General features: G+C 43.8%; 1 protein-coding gene across 6 annotated transcripts in view; it reads right to left on the reverse strand.

Moving 5' to 3' along the window:
* mef2cb (myocyte enhancer factor 2cb) overlaps window positions 1-20,450 on the reverse strand; it is a 58,697-nt gene that overhangs the window by 36,124 nt on the left and 2,123 nt on the right. For all 6 annotated transcript variants that reach the window (XM_034540986.1, XM_034540992.1, XM_034540991.1 and 3 more), the window contains exon 2: window positions 1,082-1,295. In XM_034540986.1, coding sequence (XP_034396877.1) covers window positions 1,082-1,135 — 54 coding nt within the window. In that variant the 5' untranslated portion in view covers window positions 1,136-1,295. The remainder of the gene's footprint in view (window positions 1-1,081; window positions 1,296-20,450) is intronic.

Here is a 20,450-nt window from a genome sequence, read left to right on the forward strand (position 1 = left end):
TCCTTAAACCTTTTTATGTCACTTTAGTCTTGCTGCAAATGGCCACGTTTGATAAAGCACACTGTGAGAAACTGTTGAGGACTATTCTTGTGGATGTCAGACGATAAAGAGGCAAAAGCAAATGAAGTGGGTCTGTGTGTTCATACAAGTTATGTGTGCCTGTTTGACCTGTGATCCAGGGGCCACGTTAGCAGCGTATGGATCCAATTGGGCTGCCAGGATGCTGACAAAGTGTCAGTGGTCAGTCGTGCCACAGGAAGTGATCAATTGTGGGCCTGGAGGGCAGTGAGAGAGCTCTGTCTCTATCTATTTCCTGCCACAGAGGCAGTGTCTGCTTGAATCACGCCGTCCACAATTTATTATGTCTCTCTCTCTCAAGTAATGCCAGCTGTAGTTAAAAAAAAGTGTCTTGCCAGATATTCCATTGTTGCAAGGTTCGTTATAGGTTTCGTCTGTAAAGTATCGCTGGTTTAAAAACTGTGCTATGCAGAGGAAAGCTACAGCAGGCTTAGTGTTACTGATTTAGCTCAAGAAAAGATATTGTTGGCCTACTAGGCTGCTCTTCATCTCCACCCTGTTGGCCCACTCCAGTGTGTCACTACAGACCATCCCAGCTCTGTTTGGTTGTTTGTTTATGTTTTCTCCGGTGCTACCACCCTCTTCCCGGTAATATTCCACTGCCAGTGAGCTAAACTGGGTGTGTGGAGGGTTCTACAGTTAGTTGTGTGTAGGCCTCAGCCCTCAGAGCGTGATATGCAGAATGTTTTTGGAGAATTACAAATGTTCTCATGCAAATCCCTTTTTGATATGGTCTTCCTGGTGCCCTCACATTGGTTTGTTAAGATTGTGGCGAAAACAAACCTGCCACTATAACCCAATGGAACTCTTCCACCCAAAGCAATAACTGAGCTATCTCTGAATACACCACTCTGTCGCCCAGTTCACATATTGCCCAGACTCCCTGAAGACCTTCATTGTTGAGGGCTATGTGGGGTGTAGGGTGTTTCTCCTTCCTCCATTCTCCTCCCCTCCCGTTTTTCACCCTCATACTCATCCATCCTCCCCTCCCCCAGGGACTTACCTGTCTGTTGCGTTCATCCATAATCCGCGTGATCTGAATCTTTTTCCTCCCCATCGTCCCCGTCTCTTTCTTTCTCTCCTCTTTCTAAAGAACTTTCTGCTTTCTTCTCTCTCCTCTTTCTTCTTCTTTCTCCTCACACTCCTGCTCTTCCTTTCTCTGTCTTTTTTCTGCTTTCTATTTGTTCCAATCAACTCAAAGATTCCAGCATCCGTACCTGCAAGAAATAAATGGGGAGGGGGAGGAGAGCAGAGGATAAGCATTAAATGAAATGAAATATGGCAAAATACTGAGAGAAAAAAAAATAATAAAAGTGGCATCACGGCAGCCACAAGGGAGGGTGAAGAAAGACAAAGAATCTGTCAACAATGTTGTGAGAACGGCTGTGTTTTTCACTGTCGATATCATGCAAATCAGTTTTTGCATTTTTTTCCCAGGCACCGACTATGAGAAGAGACAGCGCTGTCAGGATCTCGCTTCGTTCACAGAGAGTTTGACAGTGTTTTGGAAGTGCCGCTAACTTAAACGCTCTAATCACCAACACTGTAACATTACCTCCAGACTGAGAAATACATTTTGTTTCTTCCCACGAACTGCACTGTATTGACAGTGGAACTGCCAGACACAGCTTTTTCTGCTCTATCTGCAGCTCATCTCCAAAATGGCAGACATGAGTCGCAGGATAGAATACAGATGTAAAACATAGAGCATCACTCTTGCCACATCTTGGCAAAACAAAGCCAAAAAAAAAAACATGAAGACGAAAAGTGGCAAGAGATCTTTTGAAACACGGTAGAAGGATGTTTCTTAGAGACAGAAATCAAAGAAAATTCCAACATGAATCCAGCTGGAGACATTTCAGTGAGAGCATTTTAATAAATGCACTCGCGTGTTTGTCTGTGTGCGCACGGCGAAGTGCGTGTTTGCCCGTGCTCAAGGAGTGAAGGCCAGCAGCTGATGAACTGGACTGCATGTGTGAGGAAAAAAGCTGCGCTCCAAAAAGTTTGCGTGAGTGAGTGACTGTGTGTCCATGTGTGCGTGCACATGTGTGTGTGTGTGTGTATGTGTGTGTGTGTGTGTGTGTGTGTGCGTTCTTGTCTGAGCTTGGCTAAGCCAGAGCTCCAGTGCATCTCTCCAGAGTGCTAAAGTAGGCCAACCCAATCTATCTCAGGGAGGAGCAGAAGAACTGTTGTTGTGTTTTCTTTTGACAGTAGAGGTGATAACGTCCCTCGTTATGCAAATGAGCATCCTATTATTTAAGCTCAGTGCAATGCAGGGGAGCTGTCAGCGCCGTCACATAAAAAAAAATTAAAAAAAGAATCCTCCATCTACCCTGCCTTTTTTTCTCTACTTTCCCCTTCTTCTCTCTTCTCTCCTTTCTGAACCAGATTTCCGGCACCTGGCAGCACAAGCATCAGACGTTGATGTGGAAGACGACACTGCTTCACCAAAAGACATGTCAGTCTCAGTCTCTCTCTCCATCACTCTCTCTCTCTCTTCTCTCATACAACCTTGCTCTCTTCCTCAATCTCTCATATTCTCTCATTTGCACACTCTCACACACATACATGCAGATTGTAATGCACTTCCTTTCCACTGCTTTCCTGTTTCTGTCTCCCCATAACCTGAATCCATGTATTTATTGAGTAACATGCATGAGAAAGCACAGGATAGCTCTAAACCCCTCAGGTGAGCACAGCACATTGCTATGCACTTGACCTCTTTGTGCTCGAGAGTAGGACGTTGATAATGAAAGAGCGTAATAGTGACATCCAGGGATGCGGTGTCTTCAAGAGACAGACGGTGGCCTGTAGCAGTAGTACATAACTGTAGATCTTTTCATTTGCAACAGAATACATAGGCTGTGTACTACCTGCTTGGTTCCTTCAAGACCTGTCGTTTAGTTTAGTTAGGACTAACTATGATGATGTGGACGATTTGGAGTCCATATGAATGCTTTAGTAAATGTATTTAAGGAATAACATCACTTTGATTATTTTTTATGTTATAAGATTATTTGTGGAAAACTTCCATCACACACAAATGGACAACAAGTGAGACAATACAATCTGAACAATGATGAAATACATGACAAAAAACCTCCCGGGTTGATGGTTTGGAATACGCCCACTTTATGGAAGAAATGAGATGCAAACATAGATGCATCATTTGGCAGTTAGGACAACAGCCGGACTGCACCATCATAATAATAACAAGATCTAAAATAACTCAGTGGCAGCTCTGAAGAGGCTATCCAAAACATTTTATCATTGCTCTGCGCAAACACACCCATCCATAGACAGAAAAACAAAGAGCTGCCCTCTGGAAGAAAACAAAAAAGGAAGATTGTCAGACAAACTGGGATTACAAGCCAACACTAAGGCGCTTGGCAGCCAGACAAGGATATCAATCAAGTTGGCGTACTTCAATCACAGGCTGACAGCATCATCCCCTCCTAGTCATTGTGCTCAACACTACCCAGCCCGGGCATCGCTCCAAACGAGGAGGCGTTACCTACATGATCCCTGCCTCCTGGCTTCACCTCCTCCTCGTTCCTCCCACAGCACACAGAGCAGAGCTGAACCTCTCAATGTCAACAACCACTGGGGCAACACCATAGACCTTACGTAACATTAAGGCTAAGACTAAGTCCGTGTCCTGAACATTTAATCCCTGCTTTTGGCTCCCAGCACCAGCTAACGCTCCCTGAGGTGAGGTTCTGCTGTCGCTTAGCCCCGTGTTGGCGCCTCCCCGACTCAGCCACCCCCTCCTTCCCCGTCCCTTCTCACTCTTGCCTCCTCTTCCTCCTCCTACACAACGATCTAACTTCCCCTTTCCTCTGTCCCCATCTCCCTCCTCTCCCTCCAACACCCCTCACTTTTCCTCACACCTGCCTCCGTCCCATATGAGTGCCAGGCAGCTTCTGGATAAGAAGTGAGAGCCCACCTCCTCATCGGGCTCCCATCCCTCTTATTCCCTCATAGTGGATAAAGCATTGGTTAATTTAACAGATTACCACTGAATCACTCGATCCAATTTAGCTTTATGACGCCAAGACAGCGGAATGGAGGGAAATACAGGAAGCAAGCACTGCTTGGTGAGGACGGTGGCACAGGGCAGTTATCCTCAGCAGGATTTTTTCACGGGGGACTGACACTGACACCTGACCTTGAGAGGGCAAATAGGGTGAGAAAGAAACAAGAGGATAAATGAGAACATACAGAATGAGACAGAAGAAAGAACTAACACGCTCGTACACATTAAGCCACTTGGCTAATCCCGAAGTACGGCGTAGGGAAAGAGGGAATAAGCTGTGAAAAATGACAAATACACTAAATGGTGCCTTTATCTTCTCTGTGGAGTCTGACTAATGGTATGCCTGCATTCACACTTGCTCGGTAGCTGGAAGAAGGCTGGAGCGAGTGACTGCTAGGGTCAGAGAGCACGCTCGCACCAAGCAGACAGAAGGGCAACGGTTGCTCCTCTGCTTGTTTTATACCCTGGGTCCCAACTCTCTGTGCTTTGAGTTGGAGAGGTGACAATGAAAGAGAAGGAGAGTGGAGAGAAGAAAAACAGAGAAAAAGAGAGAAGAGAGGGAAATGGAGTGAAGCACAAAGAGGGATCTTTTGAACAGGCACCAGGCCTCTCCAGGGGGAGGGGAAGAGCTGTACCCACGACCCTCCCATCTGTTAAGCAGACGGACAGAGAGAGAGAGAGAGAGAGAGAGAGAAGGAAAAAGAGAGAGAAAGAGAGAAAGAGAGAGAGAGAGAGAGAGAGAGATGAAGGTTGGGGGAGGATGGAAGAGATGGCGATGGAGAGGGAGCAGCGATTCAGCACATAGATCTAATGAGCATTCTCTCTCTCTCTCTCTCTGAGTCTCACAAGTGGAGCTGAGAGGACGATGAGAACACATACACTCAGTGCTCCACAAGGCTTGATTCTAGGTCGCCTCTCTCCCAAGTGTTTAGTCACTAAAAACTAATATACAGCACATGGTGCCTTTTCACATTCTAATAGACGGTCTGTAGGGTGCTTGTTAATGTGGCTTTGTTACTGAGGACAGACGCTGAAGACGACTCCTTTGAATCAAGGGGAGGCGACAAAAAGAGGAACTTTACCTTGACTCATGCTCAGGACTAATTTGTCACTTTTAAAGACAGCTGTATAGTTTTGTTTGTGAATGAGAGGAACTTGCACATGAACTCTAGTTCCAAGAAGAAACATTTTGCCATCAGATTATTTTCTCAGAATTGAATTGGTGAGGAAATGTTCACGTGAAACTGGCACTCTTGTAAATGCAGCGTGTGTAAAATGTTGCTGATGCCGATGTTCTGGAATCCTAATTCTACACATGGTATAGCAAATTGGGGAAGGCGATTTATCATGACAGGATTGGCGATGTTTTTCCAAGAAACCCCACCTCGGCAGCACAGCCTCGGCTCATGGTACATCTGCAACACATTTGGTAATAGCATGTGTCCTGAAAAGAAGAAAAGAAAAAAAAAAATATATATATATATATATATATATATATATATATATATATATATATATATATGCATCGCCAGTATCCCCTATCCTCCTAGGAAATGTGGTTGTGAGGATTTGAAATAACATATTACACTGCAGTAAGTAAACCTTTTAGGAGGTGTATGGTACATTAAATAAACGCTCTCTCTTTTTAAATAAACTCCCATTTCCTTGAAGAAGAGGATGAAAAAAGCACTTTAATATAGTTTTCCAAATACAATCTGAATGCCAGTACACACTCACAGTGCTTCATTTTTGCTTCAACATTTCTGTCATGGTTTTCTTTTCCTCGAGAACATTAACGTTTTTTATTTCAGATGTGTCGATTTTTAGAGGATTCGTCTTTGGGTTTTTTAATGTTGTTATATACGCCGTGCCAGTGTAAATGTGTTTGTGAGCTCATTTATGTGTGTTTGTGCTTTATTTGGAAATAGTGGTACATAGCACTTTATCTCCTGTCAGGATGGATAGAGACGTACCAGCAGAAATGAGAGGAGGGGAAGGATCAAGCAAAGGAGCGAGTCGATGGCCAGGCAGGATGGGAATGGAAAAGAAATGTGTATCAGGTCTCATTGTGCCTCTAATGTCATTACAGGCAGTGACTCCTCTATGTGGCACGCTGCACTCCCCATCTGTCAGAGCGAGATAGGCAGGGTGACGAATGGCTATCACTGCTACTTCCCTCAGCCCCCACCACCCCCACCCCCCACTTTAATGTCTGTATCCTTTTGGAGTGCCGAGGGAGAAGAGTGACCTAAACCTGGGCGGTAGCCCACGCGTAGGTGGGCCTCTATGGCTCTGAATCTCGGCAGATATTAGGGCTAATTTAACATGTTAGCGGCTAAAGAGATTAGCAACATGTACATCTGGGGATTAGAGTGATAGTGGCGGATCATCTTGTAATGTGTTCATTCCTTTTTTTCATTTTCCAGTGAGTGTTCGAGCTAAACTTGAATTTGAGACGATGTAGTATGTGTGTGTGTTAGAGGATATGTCTTCACCTGTCTCTCTCTATTAGCTCATGATTTAGTTGGATCATTAGTGAGACAGAGACGGTTTTACATGTATTCTATTTTCAATCTCTATGCGCCTTAGAACTGAGACACCTGTCTATTGATGAGGAGGAAAGTGAGCCGATAGCCTGTGGTTGGCACAAGTTTTATACACTCTGTCAAGCACTCATAAGTGTGATTGACATTATTGAACAAAGTATATTGTTTTAAGTAGCAGCTGAAGTCCTACAAGATGAGCTCTAAATGTCTGGCCAACCACAGTTCAACAAATTTCTCAACTGAAAACTTCATACTTTAACTTTAAACTTAATTGATTTTCATACTAATGAGACTACACAGTACTTTCCTCTCTTATCCTTCAATCCAACAGCTCTGTCCCAGGGTCTCGAACAACAGAAAGACAGGAAACACACACACACAGACACTTCAGCGGAAGGATGTGACATCAGCAGGCACAGACAATCAAAGGTGCTAAAGGTGCTTCCTTCCCAAATCACTCTGTTAAGAGAGCAGAAATTGGGAATCCAAAACAGCAGATGATGTGCAAATAAACAGAAGCAAAATGCTCTCTGAATATTAAATACTTTAGGCCTTACTTTGACTTCCCTAAAATGTGGTCATATACTTAGAGAAGTCTTAATTAAATTAAACTTTTTCAATGAGGCATCAGAACATATTGTGACAACACTGACTTGGAAACTGGGTTGAAACATTTTAAGTAAAAAACCTCACAAAATAGTTTACGTACAGTTTTTACGTACATTATATAAACTTTTGAAAATACTGAACTCTGTATGAAGCATATTTTGGGTAAATACGTCCCTGTGATTTGGAGTGGCACGTAATGAGATCAAAATATCAGCATTAACAAAAGCGGTTTCATCATTTTTACGACCAATTAATTCAGCATCTTCGCTGCACAAGCTTTGCTTCGCAACAGCAGTCCAACTGAAATGGATTAACGTTTGATGTCTGATTCATGTCTTTATTGTGAATTTAAACAGTCCAATAGCTTTATTCAATGTAGTTGTTCAGCATTTGAATATTTGTACCTAACTTGGTCTTTGTGGCATTTAAAATCTAGTGACTGAATGCAGCACAAGATATTGTCTATTTAATTTCCCGTTGCTGATGACAAACACTTTCTGTTAAATATAATGATTAATTTATGCATATATTTTTAGGATTTTATTGTTTATGAAGAGTATTGTACTGTATTGGCAAAGTGTAAGGTAGTAATGAGTAGAAAAGGAGGGAGAGGAGAACGGAGCCTGCCCTTCGTTTGGGCAGCTGCACGTCTCACTCAGCACCAGCAAACAGGGGCCTTGGGCCATCAGAGCCGCAATGGAGGCAGGTAGCCATCCGTCAGAGCCAGTATGGAGACAGGTGAGAGCCATCTCTCCATAGCCCATTGCTGACTTCCCCAAGGACAAAATGACTTGACACAATGCGTCAACCCCCCTTTTTGAAAGGAGGCCAAGGGCTGTAAAGCCGCAGCTGCTAGGCCAATGGCAGACGAGCAAGAGGGCACATATGAAGCCAGCCGAAGCTAGACAGACAGGGATTGGGAGGAAGGGTAAAGCTGTTGTGGTTAAAAAGACATTCCCAGTCGATTGTCAGCAGCTTTGTGTTGTGACCGTGGCTTATAGCCATGACTGATACACAAATACACTTAGAGGACAGCAATGACAAACTTGCCACACACATACCCTTGTGCCAAGCTGGAAAAATGGTATCAGAAAAAAGGAGAAGAGAAAAAAAAAGCAGAAGTATAGGCAAGCCACAACTTGGAGAGGCCCCGGAAAGGCTGGAATGAATCACCATTTAGTGCATTCAGTCTTTCCGTGGCATGAGCATAAGGTGGGGCGATGAATGCATTCAAGTATAAAGTAGAGATAGAAAAGATGATAGAGAAAAACAAGAATAAACTTAATAACGGTGACACGGTATGAGGAGGAAACAGATTGGAGTAGAGCCGCAGTGTAAGAAAGAGTGGTATTGAAATGGTTTTAAATATGGAAGTGGTGCAGATTGTGGTGAGACGCAAATATGCAAATAACTTCACTTAAGTTTCACTTGATCAACACTGCCACAATTTCTTTCGCTTCTTCCTCTCTGTCCCTCTTTCCAGTCATTGAAAAGTAATTTAATAAGCTCTTCCGTAGGTCACGCTTTCCAGTGAGAGTGAACGTCTCAGTTCACATGTTGCCCCATGTGCCGCAGGACCCAGGTGTGAGCAACTGCTGAGACTGAAGGGATGGGAACAGAAAATGGACACACGCGTACATGAATGATCACACACTCGCGCAAGAGTGCGTCTAGGTGCACAGATAATTCCCTGCTTATCTATTATGTTCACAAAACAAGGGCAAAAAAAACAACTCTGTAATGAACAGTATAAACCCTTCAATGCGTGTACCCAGCCCCCACAGGAACAGCCGGGAGTCATGTCACTAAGAACACAAAGCACTGACATATTCACCCAATTATGTTCCCTGCCGAGTATGACAATGTCTCAGGATGTTAGCAGTGTTCCTCAGTGGGGGAGAAGGGCAGAGAGCGCGTGTATGTGTGTGTGTGTGTGTTTGTGTCAGAGGGCTGAAATAGAGGCTGCGGGCTTGTTGCTGCATGGCCCACGCTTACTTAGCTTCAAGCACAGCAAACTTCCCAGTTGTGGTGTGTCCGTGCTGCAGCCTCTGCCTCACCCCATACTGTACCAACTCCAGACATCAATGTTAAAGACGATCTGCTGATGATTTCATCACTCCCACCCCTTTACTCCCTCTCTTTGCCACAGCATTCTAATCACCCTAATTAAAAGCTTTGTTCATTTAGGAATCTCTGATGACAATTTGTTTCACTCTACCCTACAGCAGTGGTGGCTGTGAAGAGAGGAGAATTAAATCTGATCTTCTGACAGCAATTATTAAATGCTCCCTCCTGGCCTCAATTAAGACCCGCAGGCTATTGCTAACATGGCTAACCCTCATGCAACCACGAGGTGCCTGCACACTTCCCTTTTCTTCACCAGCTTTGTTTTGTCACCCTTTGGAGCCTGCATGTGTGTGTGTGTGTGTGTGTGTGTGTGTGTGTGTGTGTGTGTGTGTGTGTGTGTGTGTGTGTGTGTGTGTGTGCATGTGCGTGTATTTCAACTTGGTGGATATGAAAATGCATGTATGCTTATGATACATTATCTGTTTTGAATATTTGCCGATGGAAATAAATAAATTAAATGATTTCCTCTTTTTTTGCAGTCTTTTTGTTGTAACTAAGTCAGCATGTGGGGGCAGGCAGCTCAATGGGTTGTGGAATTTACTATTTTTGCTTGTCTCGCTTCATCAGCACATTTGGATTCCACAATGAAACTATTACGTGGAGGGCTTATTTTTGAAGTTGTGACTGTAACAAGCAAATACTGAAGCTGCTGGCAATCTCCTCTTATTATCAACTCTTAAGCCTTGAGTTCAGTGTGCTTAGGGCTTCAACTTATGTACGGAAAATCCATAAAACAGGCACTTATCAAAATTAGTATCGCTTTATATTGCACTGGCCGCATACATTTGGCTTGGCTCCGTACATGTCTTACAAATTAATCTTTAAAAAAAGATGTATACAAATTACAGTTAACAAGAAAGAACTCTGCCTCTCCTTGTAACGGTGACACTCCAACAGCAGTAGGTGTCATGGTCGCAGCCTTGCTGAGCTGAAGTGAGAGCCACAGCACTGCTTTGAGTGTATGCACAGCATGTGGGTAATTTGCAGAGAAGTAGAAGGTTGCACACTTCAACAAGGATGTCCTTCATAGATTCGACCTTCTGGTTTTTTTTTTTTTTCTTCCTCCGGTCCCTGTGCTCTGCTAGGAAACCGAGTAACCTAGATCGTGGAGTAGGGGGAGAAAGGGACTGTGACTGAGAAAGAGAGATACTGAAATGAGGAGAGACTGAGGTAGAGAGAGACTGAGAAAGAGAGACAGAGTCCGAATTTGACACCGCCCCACCCCACCAACACTTAAAAAAACTCTACCAGGATGATTGAGGTGATTCAGGCTCTTTTTTTTCTGGTTACCGCAAGCTGATTATGCTGATTATTGGTGAGCATTGTTTTCCTGTTGACGATGCGCATCATTAAACAGAGATTGTTCCACTGTTCGTGTTTGTTTAAGCGAGGCTGGTATAATGTTTCCAGGCACTGTCCCTTCACCACAGACACACAAACTCAGCCACACGCACACACACAATGTAAACTTGAGACACAAGTTGTGTGCATTGCATCTATAATTAATGTTACTCCCATGCTCTGTTTCAAGTCAAACATACAATTAAAGTAAATTAAATAAAAAAAGTTAAATTAATTGAAAACCTTTCCAATCTCTATGATTAAAAAGTGTACATAGAAAAGGGTTTTATCAGTACGTAGTCTGAACTACTCTCAAAGTGCTTTACAGTTCCCAGGGGAGAGCTGGTGGTGGGCTACATGGGGATAATGGTTGTATGGAGAGTGGAGGGCATGTGGCGGCATATGGTACCTACAGATCAGCCTCTATATAGGGGAGTGGCCCCACCAAGGCCAGAGCCGGGCCAGACCCAGTCCAAGCCTCTCATTAGTCATCGGCTGGGTGCCGCTCTCCTTTTTGGAGTGGTTAAAGGGAACTGGCGAGGGTCTGGCAGTTTCACTATACTCCACTCCCAGCACCATCACAACCCAACCTCATCAAAGCAAGAGCTCGTAATTTGTCACAGAAAGCAGCCAATTAACATATGTTAAGGGAGGAGGGACGTCGTGAAGAAGGGAGGGAGGGGGGAGTGAAAAAAGATAGTGTATGATTAAAGAGTCTGCACAGCTGCAAAAAATCAAAATGGCAAAGAGAGGTTTGAAAGAGACCTCAGACCCAGTAATCTGATAGTGCTTACTGTTACTTAACCCCCATAAGCAATGGAGAGAGGCAGAAGGAGAGAGATGGGGAATTAAATAATAGAGACAAACAAATATTAAATTACTGCTGTGAAGCTACATGCTTTGGCAGAGTGCCTCTGCTCTCAATATGTGGCTCCAGTGAAGGCCACTGTATCACACGGAGATGACCCTCTTGCCAGAGCACTACTGCTGTTTGGCCACGCTCTATTTTTAGCCCACTGCTCACCAGGAACTTTTTTTCTTTTTTCTTTTTTGTTGTTGTTGGTTTTTTTTTATTCCAAAATGTGAATGCCTGGTGCACCACCGCAATTTATCTCCCTTTCTCATGAAACAAAAAGGTGTTTTTAAAAATGTTCATTTATTTTTCTGTCACAAAGTCTCAGACAAGTTGCTTACATTCTGACTTGTTTGTTTTCCTTCAAATTCTTGTTCCTCATGGTTGGTTTTTAACATGCTGTGTGGTTATTTATGCATGTGTGCACGTCTGTGCGAGACTGTGTGTCTGCGCGTATGTGTGCATTTATGTGTCTGTTATTGTTGATGTTGTTGTTGTAGGAACATCTTGTGAAGTGAGTTGTGTGATATTTTCCCTTGTTGTTGGATATGGTGGCAGGCTGAATGCATTAGCAGTGCACGCCGATGCCATTCTATGTTCTGTCGTCTCTCAGCCACCTCTGCCTTGTCTCTCTACCGCTACTGATCACACAGGCTGACAAGCAAGTTTGGGTCTTCGTCTGCCGCACCATCCTTCGCTACGTGGGCTCAGACTCTTTCAGCGGGAAAAAATAAGAGAGGCAGGGAGAAAGCTTTAAACAAATTTGAGTGATTTTGAAAGTCGTGGGGAAATCCCCCCCAAACAAAAAGAAGGCACCAAATTTCACCAACAGTTCTCAATACTAATACAGTTATATGAAAATAATAATGGTAATAACAATAATAATAATTATTATTATTATTATTGTTATGTTAAATATTATAATTTTGAGAAATCAGAGATGAAAATTGACCACAAATGGCCGACAGAAAAGCATACTCTTACTCTCAGTCACTATATATAAATCATGACTGTTTCTTTTTTCCTCCTCTTCCTCTTTCTTGCACTCTTATCCTTGCCATCAAGCATCAATCGTTATTTATTTATTTTTCCTGTTTGGGAAAGTAAAGGGCTAGAGTGGAGGAGCGGAGGAGTGGAGGAGTGAAGGAGTGGGGGATGGAGGGATGGCGGACAGAGGGGGCGGCGGAGAGTTGTGTTTGGTTCACAAGGCCCGCTGCTTGGTTGAATTTTTCTCTTCTCTTCTCCTCTGTGTTTGCGAGCTGGTGGTTCAGTGAAGGACCTGGCTGCCTGGAGTTCCCCCCTCCACTCAAATCCCTCTGCTGCGAGCACAGCTGCACCGTTCACATAACCTCGCTTGCCCCTTCCTACTCCCTCCCCCCAGGCTAATGATAGCAGAGCACGTCCCCTCCACAAGGCAACAGCTTTTTCCACTTCATGTACATACACACATACGCACAAACTTTGCGTGCGTGCTCACAAGATCACCGGACACGCGCACAGACTAGCGGGCACAACATATCCCTTTTCCCTTCTCTTTTTCTCATATCATTAAATTTCTTCACCCTGAGAAAAGTCCCCTGGCCTTATGACCCAAAGAAGGCCTGAGAACGCTACCCCCCTCCCACCCCCCCTTTTTTTCTCCCTCCATACAACCCTGCACAGAAAGTGACCTGCATCACAGCTGTGTGTGGGAATTTGTATGAGTGGGTGTGTTCTTGAGCGGGTTGAGTGTGTGAATGTATGTATTTGCACATACCTGTGCACGTCAATGTTCACACCGCATATGCTGCTGTGTTACTGCATGTGTTATACATTTACTTGATGTGCAGATTTATGTGTGTGTGTGTGTGTGTGTGTGTGTGTGGTTGTGTGTGTGTGTGTCAATATAAGCTGAGGAGGAAGGAGGTGAGGGCTGCTCTGGGCTTCTGCTGCACCTACTGTGCATTATCCCAAATAAACAACTCATTACACGTGTACTTAACCAAGGGGTGCTGGCGAGCAGGGGAAGTTAATCCCCGTTATCGTTCCGAGCGTTTCTCCACCGATTAGGCTACAGGGGAGAGGCACGCAGGAAGGTAGGAGAAGAGTGAGGAGGCGGCAAGAGGGAGAGAGAAGAAAGAAAAGCATTTTGAGTTAACTTCCCACAAGTGCCTTTCTTACTTATAGTATCCCTTCTGACTCTTTCTCTCTCCCGCTACCCTCTTGCCTCCTCTCCTTTCTTTTCCCTGTGGATTTTGCACTGCTCTTCCTTGTTTTTCGACCATCTCTCAGAACTGGGTCATCGACAGAATGTGCGGCAGCATTTTGAAGAACATGGGAGGGAAGAAAAGCCTGTTCTTTCTATGAGAACAATCCAAGGCTTCTTTAACAAGTAGCCCGCTTATCAAATTAAGCTGTCAAAAGCACATTAATAACAGGCAGCACAATTCCCTTCACAGAGAAAGAGGGAAAAAAGCACATTCGGAAAAAAAGGGGAATGATTTCTCTTTTACCGTGTGAAGAGACAGTCCACCAAGGGCAGTAAAGCTCTTCAGAGATTTCTCCTTCTCTCTATTTCTCTCTTTCTGTTCCATTCCTAATGTGATTATTGGGCCCCTGTTATGAGGGGGCAAGATGTAGAGTGCCACTCATTTAGAGGGTGACAATATCTCGGTCTAGGATGCAGCAGGGATGGTGCTCATGTTTAACAGAATTACAGGCTTAACATGCACTGAATTTCCACTTTCTACAAGACAGAATCCACTTGTGCTGGATGACAGCTAAACAGATAAAAGAGACTCCCAGGGTTATAATGTGGATTCAAGACCAAATAATTAGATGGTTCAATGGAGGAATAGGATGCCCAGTACAGGATAAGAGGAATAAGCAACAAGACTGTTAGCCACCCACATAATTGAGATATTAACTATGAGTTTGACCTTGGATGGTCTGAACCTTTTCATAATCGAAAAGACAATGATTAGTCAATTATGTATACCCTCAAACATCATTGGCAGTAAAGGATAAGTTTCCTCACACATTTTGTCTTTATTGCGCGCTCCGTCGTACCAAAACACTGATTATACCCTCAATAATGCGGAGCCGGCTCCTCCCGTATGAAAGTGAGAGCAAAATGTGAGGAAAACAGTGTACATCGGCGCAAAGAGAGAAAGTTAACACTCTCAGTGCTGTTCACATGGCATATGCCTGAGATGCTGAAATTAAATTAACAAGACACCTCGGCATACAGATGGCGGAGTCGAGAGAAAACCACCCTATGACCTTACAAGTGTCAAAAAAACACACATCTCATTTTTAAGACTATCTATTGTGTTGCCATCTTGGCATTCTTCTTATACACTGCTCAGTGTTGGTGATAAGAAATTAACTTGTAATTTTTCTTTTTTTATCCGTACTTTGCTAAATCTGACAGTGGCAGCCAGGCTGCTTACGCTCGACTGTAAGTCCTTTTGTGTTTTACTACAGAGACTGATTTTCTCACACCCTCGATTTGAGTCCCATCCTGTTTGCTCGACCCTGAGGGGGCTGCTCTGCTGAAGCCCAGAGTGGGCCGGCGGTGGATGGATGTGACGTGGAGGATCCGGGACTCTGCTAGAGGGAGGCTGGAGCCACGACAGGTATCCCCCGCACTTCCTCAGCTATTTATAAAGCCATGAGTCCAGCACTGGGCCAAAAATAAGACGGAGGCCATTTTTATCGCAAATAATAATAGGTGGCTCGCTCCTTTTCTTGACACACAAACGCACACACCAGAAGCGTAAAAGAATGCCCACCAACACTGTACAAGCATTAACAACAGATACCAATGAAATGAAAAACGCCTCACTAGACAACGGAACCATCACTGTCCTCCTATCGAGCATGAATATACACACACACACAAACAAACACACACACCCACCCCCACACACCCCCACACAAACACACACACACACACACACACACACTCCAGACAAAAGTCAATATCAAGGCTGAGCTATTTCTGTAGAGAGCACTATTTAGGAAGTGTGGGCTGGGTGCCAGTATTCTCCTCAGTATCGTCTGGGCGTCATTGCACTGCCACTGTTATACAAACTCACCTCTTTCCTCTCTCACCCGCTCCTCACCCTCTCCACCCAACCCCTTGCTCCATTGTCAGTGCTCTCTCTCTCTCTCTCTCTCTCTCTCTCTCTCTCTCTCTCTGTGTTTCTCTTATACACACACAGACAAGGTTATTTGTTTTTCCACTGGGTCGAAACGACAGTGCCAGGTGAAAGCATCTATTGGCAGGATAAAGAGAGTGGCTGGTGTGAGATCACAAGGCCCCACTCTGCCCAGCAAACCTTGAAGTGAAGCGCCGGGCTGGAGTTTCAAACAAAGTGCCCCCTCATTCATTATACATGCAACTGCACTGAAAATCTCCTTCCGCAACTCCATCTCTTTGCCTCTCTCTCTCTCTCTTTCTCTCTCACTCTGCCTCTATAGGCGGCTCTTTTTCTCTCGATCTTCTCCTTTCTCTCTCGTTTTTTTTCTTCTCCAGACAGAGCATCCATAAAGTATGAATAAAATTAATGACATCACGAGCTGCACTTTGGAAGAGCCACTGTAGGAAAAAGCCATACATCACATGGCAGAAGGAGCCGGGAAAAAAGAAAGTACAAAAAAAAAGATTTGCGAGAGAGGGAGAGAAAAAAAAAAGGTGTTGGGGGGGCTTCACCAGTCTCCACCCTAGGGGCACTTCATATTGCTGTATGCTATTGTGTGTTATTACAGATACACTTTCGCTGAGAAGTTTGAGCACAATACATTTTTCTCTATTTCAAATTTCTCCATGTAACAGCCCCCCTTCTTTTCTTTGTCCTGACCTTTTTTCTCCTCATCTGAGTAATATAAGTGTTCAAAACAGTCCGGTGCTGCGCATTCTTTTACAGGCTGGCCTTTGGTGTGGGAATGGCACAGATGACAGTGGAAAGGAACACTGGTGTGGACTTTGGCAGAACACCGCCTGGTTAATGCTGTGCAGAAGAGGGAGAGCACTGAGCGTGTATTCTTATATAGCCGTTTCTCGACTTAAGACGGTGTTAACAGCATTTTCAACAGCACGGCCCCCACGGAGTTGTTCAGCAAACCTCCTGATGTTAAAGAATTTGCCCAGAAGACTGAGACTCTAAAATGAAAAATAAGCATTGCATTTAAGACTTTAATATTCTTCCTTAGAGCAGAAAAAAGAGATAGACTTATCAATCGCGCTGCCTATTAGCGTCAATTTAGTGTGAGTGTTTTTATTACAAGAGCAACATCACACAAAAGCCTGACTTGGTAAAATCCAAGTCCTTATTCCTCTGAATCTAGCGTGAACACAAGATCTGCTAAAAAATACGCAATGGCAATGTGAAGCTCTGCAGCAGCTCAGATGGGGAGCAGTGGCGGCGGCGGCGGCGCAGATTGTGGCAGAGGTTTCAGATGGATGTGAGCTTGTGTGGGGCCAAGGCACAGAGCTACCTCTGTGCGTCGCACTGGACTGTGTTGCAGAATGACTCGGCTATGTTGCAGTCGTGACAAAGATAAATTACAGCCACTGGAACACGTTTCCCCCAAAAAAATTCTGAAGGGAGATGCTGAAGAGGGGCGGGGGGACTCTTGCCCCTCGACATTCACAGGTCAGGTACTATGTTATATGATGGAACATGCCTTCTGTCGCCAGATTTATGCACATGGACAGCAAATAGGTCTGCCTCAAACTAACCACTCAAACTCACTCAAAAGGATTCCCGGCTAATTCCACACGTGTTTCGAGCAGCTATTACAGATATGCACTGTATGTATGTGGTATCGCAGACGAGGCTGCCTGGATTCTGTCCCCCACACTGCTACTGAATGAAGATTACACATCTCACAGGAAGGCAACTAAAGTATGTGTTTGGTGGGGAAGTCAATGAACCAATTTATAAACGTGTTCATTTGACTCTCATCTTCCAATTTAAGTCTTGATGCTGAGGGATTTATCCTGATCCGAACCATCACATGTTTAGATAATGAAATCCAACCTCTGTTCTACTCTAAATGTTTCTCTATGTCTTATCATTCGAAGTCCTCCGCTCACTGTACTCCTCCTGCCTTCCTCCTCCCAGGACGCTCTCCCTGTCCAAATATTTCAGGGAGCAGGCCTCAAGTATGGTGAGGTGTTTTGGGTGACTCTTTAGGTGGGCTGCAGCTGACGATACGATTGTGTGGTCAGCACTACTGAGCAAAGACCACCCAGCAGGCAGCTGCTGCCATGAAGACCAACAGGCCGGGGAGGAAACAGGAAACAGGAAGAAGAAGGCAGGACATCCAGTTCATCACGGTGTTAAGCGTGACATCACGAAAGCATCACTCTTTAATGAAGAATACCTGATCAGAGGCCAAATATTCTGTCGCTCTGCTCTTAAGTCACCTCAGCTCAAATACATTTCTATCTATGTTTTATCTCTGTGTGTTTCTTTCTCTGTCTTTCTGCACATCTGTCTTCTCAGTTTGCCTTCTCAGCCCTCACACTGACACTGTTTTTCAGACTGCTCCATCATCTCAGACATCAAATCCTACCCTCTTCAGTGTGAGAATAAAGGAGAAAAAGAAATACACACATTTTCATTTGAATATACACCAGCGACAACCTCACAAAACTCAAGACAAAAAAAAAAACACAAAAAGAAAACACAAAAGCACAAACATTCCAACGCGCAAACAGACAGAGACGAGACACAAACTTAAACGCGCACAAACCTCCCAGACACACAGCACATACTGACAGACAAACACACAAAGAAACAGAAAACACAAAGCACAGCACAGCCAGAAGACTACTTTATGCAGAGATATTCTAAAGTGTGTTTTACAATACAATTAAACATCAAAGGCTGATATATTCCTCTGTGATCTTTAACACCCCAGTGAACAAACCCCATACACCCCCATCCACTTACAGCGTACAGAGAAAGTTGCTGAACGTCACCGTTAATTACTAGATAGAGACAGAAATGAGACTTTGCATCATTATGCAAGAAACAGGACATATTCAAATATATGCATTCAATCCACCATAAACCATTCAAGGACTGTGTTATTTACTTTAGATTATTACTTTATAAGTTTCACGAGTAATTGCAGCTCTTATGAAGTCATACAGATGGTGCTCCAAAGGCACAGAAACATTTGGGTAAACATTTCTAATATGCACAACAGTTAGGACAAAGAAAGGAGGTCTGTTCAAAATCAGTAAATAAACACATGTTGGGGTTGAGCCCGACACGTTTCATTTGTACTATTAAAAGTTATGAAAAAGACGTAGCAAAAGAGGGAACACCTGCCTTGTGCAATAAACAAGAATACCACAAGCTCTTGAATTATTATAAAACGGAGGTATTTTTATCTGCTTATAACCAGGAAAGAAAATATGTTGTTCTAATCAAATGGCTTAACATGTCCACAGGATTTGTGTCAGATAAATTTACTATAAGGAGAGGTTAACTTTATTCGTTGACGTCTAGCTTGTTGGCGTTCTCTGTTACATTCATTTGAAAGAACGTTAAGTATGCTTCCTTATTTATAGGATATACAGGGATGTCTCTTGACAGTTTAAGATATTATATGCTCCTTATATATGAGGTAAATATGATTTTCCACAATTGGCTCTTATATTACCTTCTTATTTGAGCCAAAGGGCATGAAGTCCAATTACAGTACTTCAATATCTACCTGCAGATCTTGCCAACCTGCAATCTGCAAATGAGTGTTTTACTGATGTTTAACTGAGCAAACTCTGCAAACCCTTTTCAAAATATTTGAAACCATTAGTGAAAAGAAAACTTTAAAGCATAGCAAAAGGGGCCATTAAATTATTTGCTTAAACATAAATGCTTCTGATGTTTCCATTAAGAATAATGTTTTCATAGAAGGAGGGAATCTTGAAATGTGCCTGCTGTACAGCATTACATGTCGATGCTCTGAGGCAGCACAGTGGTATACTTTACTACTTTAAAAAAAAAAGGAATTATACTGGACATTTATGATTAAGGACGCAAGCAGCAGCCCATCCCATCTATGCTGATTTTGTCTGAGCATTTTAAAAGCACATGGCAAAACCCTGACCATGGCACACAATGTGTCCGTTCCCTTCACTTAACTAAAGCTCTACTGAGCCCCTGGTGTACAGCAAAGTGCCCTGACAATCGGCTCAATGCTCTAGCCAATCACATAGACACGTGACCTTCTAATCCCTCTCTGTGTGAAGGGGTAAGAGTTTGTTGTCAGTGTTGGTTTTGTGAATCAGCGGCGCCAAAATCTCAAATGATTTGTCATGAAGGAGAGGTCTTAAAAGAAGAAGAGAAACAAAAGCAGCACGGGCCAGTCAGTGTGGGTGTCGGTGTGTGCATGTGTGTGACCGTGTGTGTGTGACCGTGTGTGTCTGTGACCGTGTGTGTGTGAGTGTGTGTATGTGTGCGTGTGTAACAGAAAGACAGAGAGAGAGAAAGGAGGCAGACCATACTTTTATGCTTTTGCTTCGGCATTTGTGTGAATCTGTGTGCGACTGCATACGTGCGTGCATGTGTGTGTGTTTGTACATAGGGTCTCTGAGATTACAGAGCTTGGCTGACAGAGTCCTCTGTGTGTAATCGTGGGTCCACATGCGAGCGCTCACCTTCCACTGAGCGGATTAACCTAACGCTAAATCCCAAGAGAGCAACAGGCCAGACAGGCCACACAGAACAACTTCATTGACGATGGGCAAAAAGGAAGGCCATGCGTAAAACATGTTTTATAGACTAATACACATTTATATATTTTTACACAAGTAAAAAACTCATCATACATGATTATAAAAAGTGATGGGACAATGCAG

This window comes from Cyclopterus lumpus, chromosome 9, assembly GCF_009769545.1.
Source record: "Cyclopterus lumpus isolate fCycLum1 chromosome 9, fCycLum1.pri, whole genome shotgun sequence".
NCBI lineage: Eukaryota > Metazoa > Chordata > Actinopteri > Perciformes > Cyclopteridae > Cyclopterus > Cyclopterus lumpus.